At 39.1% G+C, this 14,388-nt stretch overlaps 2 protein-coding genes across 2 annotated transcripts; one reads left to right on the top strand and one right to left on the bottom strand.

Annotated features, from left to right (window-relative positions):
* Positions 1-107: 107 nt before the first annotated feature.
* Positions 108-2,968, bottom strand: LOC111668322 (ATPase H+/K+ transporting subunit beta). Its single transcript, XM_023424348.2, has 7 exons — positions 2,857-2,968; positions 1,632-1,760; positions 1,415-1,528; positions 1,127-1,332; positions 931-993; positions 459-551; positions 108-266 (listed from the first exon to the last, which is right to left on the bottom strand). The coding sequence occupies exons 1-7, from the start codon at positions 2,966-2,968 to the stop codon at positions 108-110; spliced, it is 876 nt and encodes a 291-aa protein (XP_023280116.1).
* Positions 2,969-2,971: 3 nt separating this feature from the next.
* On the top strand, positions 2,972-13,771 carry grk1a (G protein-coupled receptor kinase 1 a). Its single transcript, XM_023424346.2, has 7 exons — positions 2,972-5,846; positions 7,352-7,479; positions 8,220-8,377; positions 9,396-9,479; positions 10,695-10,819; positions 11,246-11,447; positions 12,925-13,771. The coding sequence occupies exons 1-7, from the start codon at positions 5,145-5,147 to the stop codon at positions 13,215-13,217; spliced, it is 1,692 nt and encodes a 563-aa protein (XP_023280114.1). The 5' UTR covers positions 2,972-5,144; the 3' UTR covers positions 13,218-13,771.
* The last annotated feature ends 617 nt before the right edge of the window (positions 13,772-14,388 follow it).

The following is a 14,388-nucleotide window of genomic DNA, read 5'->3' as shown; positions in this document are numbered from 1 at the left end:
TTTGAAGGTTGTTAAATAAACAGAATCACTATTAATCTGTGGAAGCCTGCTCTGTCTTTGATTCTGACATGATTATGGGATATCTTTAATATCTTCTGTTGTGTTTCTCATTTCATGGCTTTGAGGTAGAAGGTGACTTTTCCTTCGTAGGGGTCGTAGTAGTTTTCGTAGCTGATCTTGTCGGCGACCACTCTGCACTGGATCTTGGCGTGCTTCTCTCCGACCAGGCTGAACCGAACACCCACCAATGGGTTGACATAAGTAGGCTGTGGAAACGGAGGAAGGAAGCAGATTGTTGGTTACTGTTATGAATGTTTAATTTTTCTAGGATATCATGTTGATTTTCATTTTTAAAATGGAGGGTAGACTAAAGATAATCTAGCCTTACTTTTATAGAGGACATTTCAATTACATTAACATACTGCATCTTGATACAGACTCCTGGTTTTCTTGCTTACCTGCGCCAGATTTCCATAGTATGGGAAGTAAGAGAGATCCATAATTCCCCTTTCAGGGAAATAATCAATTTTGGCCACATTGTTGTGTCCCTCCTTTAGAAAAACACAGATAAAACATGTCATGTTTAAAGTGGCACTCAACTGATTTTACACATAAAAAATGCTTAGTTTGGAGTTTAAACATTTATAAAGCAGGTTTACAGGTTACAAACTGGGGTTGAAAGACACGGATGTTCACTAGATAGAGAGGTTCTAATGAAAAGAGTTGCATTATGGGAAATGTAGGATCCAGTGTTATTGGAGCTTGACCCATACTGGGACTAAAAGTCAGCTAATCATTGTCCCGATTGTGATTATTCCTTCTGTGATTATTCTCCTAAATTGCTGGAGTACCCTTTTAAATAACACGTAGAACTTCACTCATTTTCTTCAATGCATCCTGTTGAAATCAGTTTATGCAGCCGTCACTCACCAGTATGGTGCAGTTGACATATGGGGGAAGGTCAGTTTGATTAGTAGGGAAAAAGTCAATGACCTGCAGAGACAAAACAGAACATTTACCTTCTGTCAAGGTTATTGAATGTGATTTCTTTTTTTTTTTTTTAATGTACTGCAAAATCCAAGTTTTCCCTGAAGGGCTCAGAAGGATGTTTATTAGTAAAACATACCCTGTTCATCTTAATGATGACACAAGGCATGCTGCAGTTGTAGCCAAAGGTCGGGTCCTCAAGTCCTGAGCAGGCTCCCAGCATGCTTTGCGTGAAGGGACATGCCCACTTCGTGTGGTCAGGGGCAGAGAAGGTTTTCTGGATGAAGTACTTTCCCTTAGTGCAGTTGTGTGTGTTACATTCAAGCTGCTTGGTGTCATTGTAGGCTGAAGGAGAGAGAAACAAAGATTTAAATGCCTTTTTCACCATGTTAAATATTAGGCAATTGTCCACCAAATAAATACTAACGCTTCAGGAAGTCATGAAGGATGTTGGACATCTTCATCCAGCTTTTCTTGTCTGATGTGTTGTAGCTGATGTCAATAACCTCCTCTCCATAAGTGTCCGGCCACACCATCACCCCTGAAGGAGCAAACAGACAGCTGGTTAAGAAGCGCTGAGGTTTTAGTTTATTATTGTCTTAACTCCTTGTCGTTGTTGTTGTTGTTGTTGTTGTTGTTTTTACCCGGAGATTTTAGCCGGTCTTGGTAGTCAGGGGCGTATGGACACAGGGTGTACATGAGCACATAGATGGCCAAAGAAAAGAGGGAAGTCATCACCACGTAGAAGGCCACATAATACAGACTGATGTACACTGTGAAGGAGAGAGATTGATACATAGTTGTTTTGTTTTTGAAAGCATATCATCGGGGTTACATGTTAATGGGTGCGTTGCCTCTCTTTGTTCAAGATGATATTAAAATGTCTCATTTTAGAGCTTTTTTTGATAGTTGTTGCTGATGTTTTCATACTTGACTGTGCAAAATAGTTTTGAGTGTGGTTACAAAGGTAGGCTGTATCTTCAAGAGGTCAAGGTGTCCTTTGTCGAATATGAGCTGAATTTAATCTGATTGTAAGATCAAACAAAACAAAACTGAAGCTTATCTCACGACAGCAGGCTTATCTCTCCCTGTCCACATGCTGCAAACATACACTTCACTGTGGTGATATTAAAAGGACAGAAAAAGTCACACACAGTGGTACATACAAGTACATTATGTGCGGCTGAGCTCACGTGTGTTTGTCTTTCAGAACATACACACATTTCTTATGTAATAAATAAATGTGATACTTTTTCAAGAAATATTTCTCTTGAGTAAACTGACTTAAAAGTCACAGGTCTCTGCAATCCTTGTTCCTGTTCATGTTGGCCATGACTCCGATGTAATACCCACTTGATTTAAGATGAATTTTACAATGAATGAATGTTGAACGACTTTAGGCCCAGAATGGACAGAAGAATTAACCACAAAGATCTATAACTTAATCGATGTTACATGAGGGCATCTCAATACTCAAGGAATCTATCCTTTAACTTTGCAAATCTTTGTAGTTCCTCAATTTAAATATTAGAGAAACATGGGGTGTTGTAATGGTTAATCTTCCAGGTGGACAAAATAAACGTATTGTCAGGAAAAGTACTGGTAAAGTATTTCTCAGTCATTGCTGGTCAGATAGCTGTTGCCTAAATGCAATAAGGTAAAGAGACAAAGATCATGACAACATATGTCAAACAACAAAACTACACTGCAGGAACACTTGTCACAAGTAAACCCTCATCAGTAGTGAATGAAATGCCTGAAATCATAATCCCTGTATTTAACACAGAGCAATTGTACTTAATTTAAAAGGTGTTTCTGCTACCCCTTCTTGCATAAGAGAGGTTAATGAAGCTATTATTTTATTCCTACCCCATTTCTCTGGCGTTCTCCCCATGAGCGTCCCATTGTCGGAGTTCCAGATAAAACGGCCAAAGTCTTCACATCGTTGCCCACAGGTCCTCTTCTCCTTCAAGGTGGCCATGATGAAGCTCTGTTCTGACCAGGATCCACAGCAGACCTTTTTTTCCCTCTACTTAACTCTACCTTTTACTTCTCTTATTCCTTCCCTCAGTCGAGATACAAACTGTAATATTTGTTTTATCCTCTCTCCTTTCCCTCCCCAAAGATTTCGAGGCCCTTTCAGGTGTCTGCCGTATGTCTTGTCCCCTGTCTCGTTGTCTTTCACAGTAAAAGCTAAAACACACTCCCTGGATGTCGCTCCAGAGTGTGATGTGTGTTATCTCTTATTCACTATTTATAAGACCATGATAAGGCGGGCATGCAGTGGGTAGGGAAGCTGAGGTGGACCAGCATCAGAACAGATGAACTTCCTTCTTCGCCAACAACGTCCTTTACTCCTTGGAGAGACCTCAGGATCACCTTGAACAGTCAGGCAGCGCAATGAAAAATCAACTAAAGCCTGTATCTGTTTGATTCTTTGGGCCTTGCAGGTTAAATCAATGTTATCCCAGGAAGTGTGAAAAAGAAATGCTCATCAAGTCCCCAGAAAAAATGTCTTGTTTTGTCCAACCAACCAGTCGAAAACCAAATAAACTTAAAATGAAGAAATGCATTAAATCCTCAAATAAGCTGGAAGCACTTCATATTCTGCACGTTTATTAAAAGGTAGCAGAATGGCTCAACTGTTGATGGACTGCTGAGAAATTGTGCACGTACATTCATGACCCCCAATGGACTTATTGTCTTAGTGGGGGACATGAATGTTTGGTGAAATCATCAGATTACGATCAAATCAAAATCAGTTTGTCCAGTTCTTTGGATTATGCCAAAATACCTGCAAGACACCCATCCACCTCAGGTTTACTTTGTGGATAGTTCTAATTAGCAAATGTTAGCATACTAATGACTAAACAAATTGATTAATTCCCTTTCTTATAGCAATAAGAGTTAATTTTTCTCCATTTTACCTTTATTATATTGTAAATGTTAGAGAGCTGAGATTGGATCGGGACGCCCCAGACCACTGCTTCTTAACCTTATCTATACCATTGTCAGTGCTCTGTGTATCTTTTTGTAAAGCTGTTCCCTCTAAACAATGCTAGCAGCTCTGTGGAGTTTAAATGCATAGGTGCTTTTAAATGCTGATGTTGATGTTTAGCAGGCATAATGTTGATCATGTTCACCATCTTATTTAGCTGTTAGCATGCCAACATTAACTAATTAGCAGTAAACATGGAGTCCAGCTGAGGCTGATGGGACACTAGTTTTACAGGATTATTGATCATAAACCAAAGTATTGGACTAAAATTTAGACCAAAGTTATTACAGTTCAATGAGAAAGTAACATGCTAGCATGGCTAAAAACTGTAGTTACCTCACAGTGTTACAGGCAATTATAAGAGGAAAACACAATAAAGGCAGAACTCTTGTATCCAAAAGAAGAAGAAATTCTCTAGTCACCTTTGTTGTTTGATTCATTACAGGTTTTGAGTTTTATGAAATGGATGACATTTCAAATGAGCAAAGCAAGACCAGAGGAGTGAACACTTGTCTTTTCTCTCATTTCTCTCTGTAACAGTGGCTATTGTGCCACTTTCTCTCTCTCTCAACATTACCAGCCCACTACATGCATACCACATCTATCCCTCCTCTTCCTCTCTCCTTCTCACTCTCATTTCCTGTCTCTCTGCTCCATCATGTGTATTCGTTTCACTCTCTGTTTTCCTTCCTCCTCATTTACATCGTGCACATGGGTCAGCTCAGGATAAAGCATTACAGAGTTACAGAGTGGATAAATCCCCTTGTGGAAAGGTGATGAGTCAGGTAGATCTGCATGTGTGTCTGCATGTGTGTTAGAGGAAGAGAAGGGACTTCGAGTGATAGCCTCATTGAGGGAAACACTGAGCTCTCCGTGGCTCTGCAGCGAGCAGATGGTCATATGTATGATACACTCTGCCTCTGAATCACTTGAGGAAGAAGAAATCCATATCACATCTCGGTCTTATCTGGTTTTCAGGCATTTCTCATCTGCTTCTCTGCTACCTCCATCTTCTGTTTGCATGCGATCTCCTCTTCTCTGCACTCATTTCCAGTCGCCCACTTCCATTTCTTCATCCCTGTAACACCTTTTCTCTGTAGGTTTTGCTGCAGCTCTAACATTTCTCCGTCCCTCCTCCTAACTCTTCCACTGTTTCACCATGGATATTGGTGGCCTGACAACAGTGGTGGCCAATTCCGCTTACATCTCAGCCAGAGGGAGCGTTGATGGCACTGCCAACCCAGCCTCCAATCGGGACAAGAAGTACCACTCGCGCCTGAAGCTGCCTCACATCACAGTGTGTGAGGGTCTGCGGGAGACTTTAGACCTGGGCTTCCAGACGGTTTGTGTGGAGCAGCCCATCGGCAAACGTCTGTTCCAGGAGTTCCTAGACTCCAACAAAGAGTATAAAGGTCCCTGCCGCCTGTGGAAGGACATTGAGGAGTACAACATGGCTGAGGATGAGGATCGTGTGAAGAAAGCAAGCAAGATCTTGTCCCGGTACATGGAACCTGACGCCAAGTATTTCTGCCCCTTCCTGCCAGAAAACAGCATCACAAACGTCAAAGAGAAACACCAAGAGGCCGGGGATGAGCTCTTCAGTGAGATCACGGACTGTGTGATGGACTTTCTCAAGGAAGTGCCCTACACCTTCTTCCTGGAGAGTATGTATCTGAAAAGGTTTCTGCAGTGGAAGTGGCTGGAGATGCAGCCCATGGGAGAGGACTGGTTCTTGGATTTTCGTGTGTTGGGGAAAGGGGGTTTTGGGGAAGTGTCTGCCTGTCAGATGAAGGCCACGGGGAAACTGTACGCCTGCAAAAAGCTCAACAAGAAGAGGCTGAAGAAGAGAAAAGGTTATGAGGTAAGAAGCCTACACTGATCATAACAAGTCCTTTCTCATTAGAGAAAGGGAGAGAGTTTTGCAGAAGCAGATTATGGATCTAGCTGCACAAGAGTATTACTCAGGGCTGGTATACATTGCAGTTTGTGCAGTGGTTGAAATTTGGAAACATGAGTTATGGTCTAATTTATCTTTAATACACAGTGTCTGTTTAATAATCCTCTCTAAACAACCGTCAGTAACTAGATGGAGCCTTGCAGACGACGTTAGGCACCTTTGGCTTATATGATTAGTGCCCTGAGCATTGGAACATTTTGATCTCCTTATAAAGTGCCAATCCTACCATGTTTATAAATGGAGCGGCTCTGGAGTAGTTTTTCTAATCTTCTGCTCAGTCCCCAAAACATATATAAGGTGCCTGTAATTTTTGATGCTGATATTGCTACACCAGGGTGATCAAAGTCAATACAGTGCAATACAGTCAAAGTAATGCTGGTTAGCTCTGCATATGACTATTGATTAGGAGAAAAACAAGCTTAAAAACGGTTGGTGCGGCAGTGCAGCAGCTCATAACAGGTATGCTGGAGCCGAAAACAAATGTAACTTTGTCAAGTACACAGCTGTGAAAGGCTTTTATTACCATCTGAGGGTAAAATGTTTTTATTAATCAGATATAGATGTAGGTGGGTCAAACATGAATAATCTGTATTATTTAATTAGAAAACTAGAATTTATTGAGTTTATATTCTTATACCTTTTTGCTTATTTATTAACTACATTTATCAACTGTCATCCCCTCTCTACTCTTTAATTAAGAAACAATAAGTTGTTAACACCAATTTTCCAAAACTTCAGTTTTGTTTCCCAGTACTGTACCCTGTAGGTACCCAGTATTTTCAAAAATAGTTAGAGAATAATTTATTTCTGCTTTCATCTAAAATGCACAGTTGTTAACCTTCTTGTTTTCTTCACCTGTAAGTATCATTAGGAACCAGTGACTGTTTTTTTACTACCTGGTTCATATAACAAAGTTACACTGTAAATCACAGGCTGTTGTATAAGCGGGTAGTTATTTTATTTGGTAGTTTTTTGTTTTTGTAGATTTTAATGCAACATTATCTAAAAGGTGCTCTGAAACTGTACATTCAAAAGCAATCATTTATAGTGGAGAAGTATTTCCTTAATTTGATGTTAAGCCATGACTGAAATACTGTTGTGCAGCCATCTCTGAAGTGTCAGATGTCAGAACTTTCCACCATCATGATGCCTTCTCTGTACACTACTCCTGTTTTAATGCTCAAGCCAAAGCCTGACAACGCTGTTCTACGACTCTTTGAGCTTCAATAGTGAGGACATTAAAAGAAAGAGTTAATTAAGACGATATATAACCACCATGTAGTCCAACTGAATTACTTAGCCCTGTTTATTTGATAACTTAGAACAAATGCACAAATGATGCATGTGTACAAACAAGACTATTTGTTTTAAATTTCTACTCATATCTGCTGTCCCTTCCTGTCCTGTAGGGGGCGATGGTGGAGAAGAGGATCCTGGCTCGAGTTCACAGCAGGTTCATTGTCTCTTTGGGGTACGCCTTCCAATCGAAAACAGAATTGTGTCTCGTCATGACCATCATGAACGGGGGAGACCTGAGGTAAGATCTCATTCACTCTCACTCAATTAGATCCTGACCACAACATCTACTAATGTTTTTTAAATTTATTTTAGCCTCATATTTCAATCTCACCCTTTGATCCTACATCCAAGGGATCTAATGTTGCAATCCAACATTATGAACCAATGTTTTTATGTACTGCAGGGATATTATGCATTGAAATTTAGATCTGATAATTATTTGGCTTTAGTGTGATTAAAAAATTGTGGAAAATGGGATCAATGATTCATAGTGCATATTTCCTGATGTTTCCCCACATATATTGTATTGAAATGATTATACTCATTATCGATTTATCTTTTGATTATTTTGATTAATCAATTAATTATAATGTCAGAAAATAGTGATAAATGTCTGTTATAAAATGCCACAGCCAAATAAAACATAATTTATACAGTAACAGTAACTTTAACAATCCACAACCCAAAGATATTCAGTTTATTATCATATATGGCAAAGAAAAGCATCAAGTCCTCCCACTTGAGAAGCTGGAACAAGTGAAAAAAACAAACAGAAATGATTAATTAATTATCAAAATAGCTATTGATTATATGTCTTCCAATTGACAAATCAATTAATCACTGCATACAGTATATAGAATGCTACATGAGTATACTGCATTTGTCTCTTTAGAAAGGGAAATTGTGTTTATAAAAGAAATGTGTGCATTGTATGTGTTTCCTTACATGGCCGTGCGTCCTCTCTCATTATGCCACCAGGTATCACATTTATAACGTGGATGAAAACAACCCTGGGTTTGATGAGCCGCGTTCCTGTTACTATGCTGCTCAGATCATAGAGGGCATGGAGCACCTCCACCAGAAGAGGATCATCTACAGAGACCTAAAGCCAGAGAATGTGCTGCTGGATAATCAAGGTCGGACACTCGTCTACAAGAAAGAAAGATGTAGTTTTAAATGCTCCCTCTAGGTTTCTCACAGTCATTGTGTTGTTGGTAACTGATATGACTGTCAAACTGAGGTAATCTAACTCTGCAGATGCTCATTTCCCCATTTAGATGCATTCAAGCAACCATTTTGGTTCATCTTGGTTCACTAGGGAATTATTGTGTAGCTACTGATATTTGGACCATTAGAATATTTAATTAAAACATTAGTTTGCCATTTTAGGACGTTTTCTTTTTTGCTTTCTTAGAGTTAGAGAGAGTTAGTTAGATGGGAAGATAGGAAACCACTCTGCAGCCAGGAGAGGATTAGCTTTGCTTAACGTTAGTATAAACACTAGAAGCAGGGGGAAACAGTGAGCATGGCTCTTTCCAGAGGCAACACAAGCACCTTAAAAGGTTTAGCTCACTATAGTTAACACGTTATATCTCTTTTGTTTAATTCAGACAGAAATCCAAGAGTTAAAATGACAAGTTGTGGTTTTACTGGGTGACTTTGAGGAGTAGTGAACAGAGCTAGGCTAGCTGTTACCTGCTTCCAGCCTTTGTGCTAAGCCAACTGTGTCCTGACTCCAGCTTCATACTTAACATACAGACATGCAAGAGAATGAATAAGCACATTTCCTAATATGAGGAACTATCCCTTTAAAACAATTGAATATAACCCTTCCCTCAACCTAGAAACAAGATATACCAATTTCTTTTACTATAATGAAATTATAGTCCCTCACCTTGACTTTAAAAATATCTCTTATTCTTGGCCTCCTGAGGTCAAAAGACACACGCGCACATGCCGGTTTGTATAAACACACTGAAACACTTGCACACACTTCACACTTACTGTACACAGTTTGTCTTACGTCTAGCACAAGGACATTTTTGAGTTATCACTTTACTACAGGTTCATGAGTCAGAGACGTAGAGTGCTGGTCAACATTCGTATCTGTGACGTGCACAGCTCTTGACATTGCCCTGGTGTTTGTTCTCACAGGTAACGTCCGTATCTCTGACCTTGGTCTGGCCGTGGAGCTCGCCGAAGATCAGTTCAAAATCAAGGGCTATGCTGGGACTCCAGGTACAGTTGAAAATAATAATCACCAAACTGACTTTTACCTTGTTGTAGTTCTTATAGCAGGATCTGTGAACAAGGCCCACACCCACAAAACCCACAGATCTACAGCGTTTATCTTTCTCCCTCTGTAATGAATCAACAAGCATGCTGCAGTGTTTACTGTATGGCCTATTCTGCAGCTGCCGTTACCTTAGTAACCAGTGTTACCTGAATGGCTGAAATGAAACTGTGCTGCTACTTTATAATTTTTTTTAATTTGTTTTTTTAAATGTATTTATATACCACCTTTAAAAACAAGGGTTTACAAAGTGCTTTGACATTAAATTACAACATACAAGTGAACAATGGCAGAAACACCCAAACAACAACAGCAACATATAAACCCACAAGAACCCAAGCAACCAAAGCAACACAAGAACCCAACAACATAAATTGAGACCAGTAGGACCGTAAGATGTAAAATGATGTAAGCAATTAAAGGGGATAGAAGTTATAAGAAGCGGGTCTAGGCACTAAAACAATATAAAGCAACAGACTGAGATTAAAAGAATTAAACAAATAAAGGCATAAAGAGGTAAAAGCAGTACGAAACAGATAGGAGCAGTTCTCATCTTATATCAGCTTTAATAGGTAGTATAAACACAGTATATACTAAAGTTTTATCTTATTTATTCTAAAGAGAAACACATTGTAATTAAGGATTTTTCAAGAGCAGCAGTCTATTTTTGTAGATAATATTGGTTATTAGCTCTATGATGTAGTTTGAGGTGTATCAACTCATACAATATGATATTACATGTAGATCAACTATAATGAAAACTAATTATTTTTGAGTAGTAGAGGTATTTAAAGTCATTTTACTTTTATTGTTGGGAGCAAAACATACTTCCTTATGTGTTCAACTATTGATACAGTAACATGTAGGTGGTATTTTCATCTTGTTGCTAACAGGGCCATAGCTGTTAGTGAGGTTACTGTGGTCCTGTCATCTATAATATTTCTGGGAATTTATGGTCTTTACATTCCACAATTATACACGCAGCAAAATAGTAGTCCCACAATGTCCATCACTTGCACTGAATCTGTTAAGACAGCATTTCGGTCCTCAGACTTCCATCAGGCAAAAATCACACAGATTAAAAAACAACATTTATTAAATTGATCCTCTTTGTCTCATCCTCAACTGAAAGGTCATGACCTGTTTTCTCTTTCCTGCAGGTTTCATGGCTCCAGAGCTGCTGAAAGGAGAGGAGTACGACTACTCTGTAGATTATTTCACTCTGGGGGTCACTCTGTATGAGTTTCTGGCTGCCAAGGGACCTTTTAGGAGCCGAGGAGAGAAGGTAAATTCAAATTAAATTCACTGTGTGCTTTAAGCATGGTTTATTTGGGTCCTCTTTCTTCACAATCCCCTCATCTCTGACCTCCCTCTGCCATGTGATGTTTAAACATGCTTTTATTAAGCCTGTGTGATAATACATTAACAGTCCTGTAGGATTTTATAGCTCAACATCACCTACCTGTGGCCTGATGCTGACACTACTGTGAAATATGAAGCCCTGATCCCGCATTTAACTTTAAATGGTTGAATTTTATTACATATTTACACATTAGTCTTGCTACCTATATACATCATTGTATATATATCTACTTTATAGAGGATTTAAAGTGGTATTGTAGCCTAGCCTGGATTGACCTGCATGGCCTGGAGCTTTCACTAATACGACATGTGCCGGTTTTAAATGGGAGTTTCTGTGTTCTGTCTGAAGGTGGAGAACAAGGTGGTGAAGAAGCGGATTCTGAACGAATCTGTAACTTACCCAGAGAAGTTCAGTGAGAACGCCCGGTCCATCTGTGAAGGTCTGCTGTGCAAAGAGGTCGACAAGCGGCTCGGCTTCAAGAACGGGTCCTGTGATGACCTCAGGGCACACCCCTTCTTCAGCGAGATCAACTGGAGGAAACTGAACGCAGGTCTGTGTCAGATAGACAAAACAATGTTTCCTCAGTCGTTACCAGTTACTACACGCACTGATACCAAGTTCATGTTTAATCTTTAAGAATTTCATCTTCTTTTTCTCTTTCTCTTTCTCTTTGATAATTTGTAATAATGCAGAAACACTAAGTGACTTACTGGAAGAGGCTCTGCTTTATTCAACCAGTGTGCATCCACAAGGGCTGGATATGGATTTTTTGCAATAAATAATTTTTATAGTTATTTAATGGAAGAGCCATTTTTGCACTTCATGAGCAGTTTTTAATATTTATCCAGGTCCTAATGATGTATTTTCTCCATCAGCTTCTCACTTTGAGCAAATACTTTATTTTTCTCATGAGAAATTTCTATATTCTTTGTTTTGTTTTTGCCCTTCTCACTAGTTTGATTTTGGCAGAAGGTGATATCCAATCTTTCTGTGCACCAAACAGGATTTAGCAACATTTGAGTCTAGCCAGTTGTGTGCTTGTTTGCTGATGTTGCCAGACTACTGAAATCGATCATCGAAAAACTAATTGATGATTGGCTGGTGTTGGCTCGCAATGAAAAGATCTAAAAAAGAGGTGGCTTTATTTCAGCTTATGAGTGTGTCGCTGTCTATTCTCTTTTTTGATCAAATTGATCAGAAACACACTGGAACAGTCAGATGATTAGCTGAGTGTTGGATCTTTAACTCTTAAATAATAACTACGGTTGTTTTTCTGAACTTTATTTTTGCTCTTATAGTAATAAATATTTAATGTTATGTGACATTTCTTATTTTCATTTCTCTAACACTATTTTGTGGCTGTCTGTGTGGTAGTTTTGTCTTTTTTTTAATTTGAAATATTTTGAAATTTCTGTGTTTGGGACACAACCTTCTTTAGAGGCTGGTCATTTGTGAGTGTAGTTATATCACTGACAAATATTCAGTCATCTTGGAGACTATATATAGAATATGTTTTAAACTTGTCTCTAAAATTTCCCAATGTGCAAAGAACAGACTTTCACTTCCAATAAACCATTAAGTGTTTCTGAGAAGTTGCTTCCTTCACAGTTGATAAAATCAAGGAAAGGAACGTTTATTTGTGTAGCACCTTTCCACAAAAATGCAATTCAAAAGTGCTATACACAAAACACTAAAGGCATTAAGAAAAGAAACACAAGACAACATAAAAGCTATAAAAGATAAGAACCACAGAACAGTGCAAGAAAAAACTAAATAATCCACATTAAACTCTACAAATTGCTGCAGCAAACGTAAAAGTCCTATAAATTCAATAAGCCAAATGAACCTCTCTGATGAGCTAAAACATGCACAATGGTCAAACGCAAACAGACTGGGACTTTTATCCAACCTTGTCTGTCTTTGTTGTGATAGATTGTTTTAAAAGGCAGGAAAAAAGACTGGAAAATAAGAAAACTCCCAGACCACAGTGCCTGACATGTGCATCTTCCTGTGCTGTGTCTCCTCAGGGATCCTTCCACCCCCTTTCGTGCCAGACTCTAAGACGGTGTATGCCAAGGACATTGGCGACGTCGGGGCCTTCTCCACAGTCAAAGGCGTGCAGCTGGAAGACAAGGACAAAGATTTTTTTGATGAGTTTGCCTCGGGGAACATCTCCATCCCCTGGCAGGAGGAGATGATCGAGATGGGGATCTACGGTGAGCTCACGGTCTGGGGCCAGGAAGGCGCTTTGCCTGACGACCTGCGACGTGAGTCCATCCTGGAGCAGCCGCCCAAGTCCTCCACCTGCACCGTGTCGTAAGAGGCTGCGTGAACTGCATGAACTGTTTTTATTAATCAATGAATCCAACTTTATTTCTTCAGCACTTTTCTTACAAGATTTCCAGTTAGTGGTGGAAAGGAAATGAAAGGTATTGATGAACCAGCTCTAATAGATAATGACGATGCACTTTTTTTTTTTCAATGTTTTTTCCTGCAATGCTAACCAAAGTTTTACATTTAATTCATGCTTTAACAACTTTTTACTGTAAAATGTTGAGTTCATGTGGACTGATACTGTGTTTTCTTTAGTGTGGCACACTTTTGTCTCGCATTATATACTTATCTGTTTCTCACATTGTACTACTGTTGATTTTTTAAGGAATGAATGATCAGTTCTTCTGTGTGTGTCAGTGTGAATAAAATGTAAGTAAAAGGAGCATTTTAAGCCCAGATAGTGCAGATCTCTGGATTTATTTGGTTGCTGTGTGAGCTGACAGTGGCTCTCTGTCTTCACCAGCCCTGACGCTCACGTGTTTATAACTCTCTCACATGCATTTTATATGACAAATAAATTTCGGTGACGTGACACACACACGTGTTGTCTGTGTTTCGACTTTTTGCTTCTCAATTGTTGTGCAGCTTCAGAGGTGTAAATAAGCTTGGATCCGCTGCTGCAGAGATGTTCATGAATCTAAATAAATATTTTGCCAATAAAATCATCACCTTTTGTGTGTGACTCACACATTTACACATCCAGCTCCTCCACCTACAGCCAAGTTTCCTCCTAGAGGCAGCAATATATACTGTGTGTTATAGAGTCATAAAGCCGAATACAAACAGACAACACCACTTTCAGTAACGGCCAGGATTCAAAATAAGGACATACTAAAATGATCTGTGTTGCATGTGTGGCAGTACACACGTCTTACTCTTACTCCTCAGTGGGTATCATTGAACAAATTATGTCTACAATTGTATTACAATTGTTTACTATTAAAATCAATCTAATCTACATTAATAATTAATTAGTTGATCAGCAGAAAATGCTGGTTCCAGCTTCTCAAATGTGAGTATTTTCTGCTTTTCTTTGCCATAAAGTGCAGTTGGAATAAAACAAGCCACATCTTGAGCTGTGGGTAATTTTACTGGACATGTTTCACTGTCTTATGGACAAAATAATAAATCCATGAATCAAGAAAATGATCAGCAGA

The sequence above is a fragment of the Seriola lalandi genome, unplaced genomic scaffold (assembly GCF_002814215.2).
Source record: "Seriola lalandi dorsalis isolate HSWRI2012SDOR001 ecotype SW California unplaced genomic scaffold, Sedor1 jcf7180002054735, whole genome shotgun sequence".
NCBI classification, from domain to species: domain Eukaryota; kingdom Metazoa; phylum Chordata; class Actinopteri; order Carangiformes; family Carangidae; genus Seriola; species Seriola lalandi.
This window is presented reverse-complemented; position numbering and strand designations above follow the sequence as displayed.